The following is a 1,370-nucleotide window of genomic DNA, read 5'->3' as shown; positions in this document are numbered from 1 at the left end:
AGCCCACGTATGTCAGGTTAAACGCTTGTTCAGTGCTTCTAATATTGAGTTCCTAAAGGAACAGGGGCGTAGGAAGCTCGAGTTTACCTCGAAACCGGAGTACAACGCTGCAGTAGGGGCGGGTAGTGACGACATGTACGAAGGAGAAGTCGACCTTGGGTAGAAACTATAAGTTATTGCGTTCGCTGAGAAGTTGGTGAATAGATACGGCAACCGTTTGGAACTGGATGAGTTGGAAATCGATAAACAGAAGTGGATGGAGCCGGTTACTGAGGAGGAGGATGTGGCCAGGCAAGAGGATGAGACTTTCGAGGGACGCAGATTTGATTTTGAGGGCAAGGAACGGTATGGCTCGGATGGTGAAGGAAAATACGATCCGGTAAGTGGACTAAGGCTGGCTGTGTGGAAAGTGAATAATATAGTAGGTGTTGTATCATCATGGAGAGGAGCCTGGAAAACCGGGGTACACAGTTCAGGAGTTGTTGGTATTATCGGACTCTAATAACGCTGGCCAGAGACAGCTGGCTATTCGTAAGGGGGAGGGTGGTAGTCGCGGAAAAATCTGGGAAAAATTTTCACTTTTTTTTAAAAATTTTCTTCTAGTTTTATCTATGCCTCGTATTATCGCGCTTTCTCTGTCTTTGGTTGAAATCAAATCTACTCCGTCTGAATTCCCTAGGGAGAATTTTCTCTCTCCAGGCTTTGTATCAATGGCATTTAGGTACTCTGGGGAACATCATTGCGAATGACGCGGATGTCAGTGGACTCTGGATAAGACACCGACAAGTTCATGTCAGATTTGCGGTATCTGTTTCACATGCTAACATCAACGTAATACTACAGAGGTTACATTGGAGTTCACTCTAGTGATATGAAAAACAGTAGTGAAAAATATCGCGTTTTTCACACAGTACTACACCATTTCACGTTAAACGGGTGAAACTCCACTGTGCTACCTTGTGGTCATACCACACCTCTTCTACATCACATTTCGACAGGTACGACATGCTGCCATTGCCTCTCTAGAGCAGCTCTTGGTCCGCTTCCCCGGCTTCAGTAAGGATCTGGCTGACATACCAGAATTCCTCATATCACTTGAAAACGTCGTCAAACAGGAGATGGTATGTAGGAATGGTCGCCGCTGTTGTTGTTGATGGTTCACCAGGGATATCTGCATTTCCACGGTTTTCTCTTTTGAATAGTACTGATGAACTCGTCGGGAATTCAATCCTAAATCTGAAACAGCTATGCGATCTTATGTCAGTTCTCGGTGGTAGAAGAGGAAACCCCAGCGATGGTCTCCCTGGCACACGTCCTGGCCTTACTATTGCCGTTGGCGAGCAAGCTCCAGGATATATGCGCTGATGTGG

At 46.1% G+C, this 1,370-nt stretch overlaps 1 protein-coding gene across 1 annotated transcript; it reads left to right on the top strand.

Annotated features, from left to right (window-relative positions):
- Positions 1-133: 133 nt before the first annotated feature.
- On the top strand, positions 134-1,125 carry Pmar_PMAR018734 (hypothetical protein; the record flags this gene model as incomplete). The annotated part of the gene is made up of 5 exons (XM_002768418.1): positions 134-159; positions 205-379; positions 426-531; positions 722-831; positions 999-1,125. Coding segments are annotated over 5 exons (544 nt in total), but the record flags the coding sequence as incomplete, so codon positions are not given.
- Positions 1,126-1,370: the final 245 nt, after the last annotated feature.

Source organism: Perkinsus marinus (genome assembly GCF_000006405.1).
Source record: "Perkinsus marinus ATCC 50983 genomic scaffold scf_1104296968362, whole genome shotgun sequence".
Classification (NCBI taxonomy): Eukaryota; Perkinsozoa; order Perkinsida; family Perkinsidae; genus Perkinsus; species Perkinsus marinus.
The sequence above is the reverse complement of the archived record's forward strand: the minus strand, read 5'-3'. Positions and strand labels throughout refer to the sequence as shown.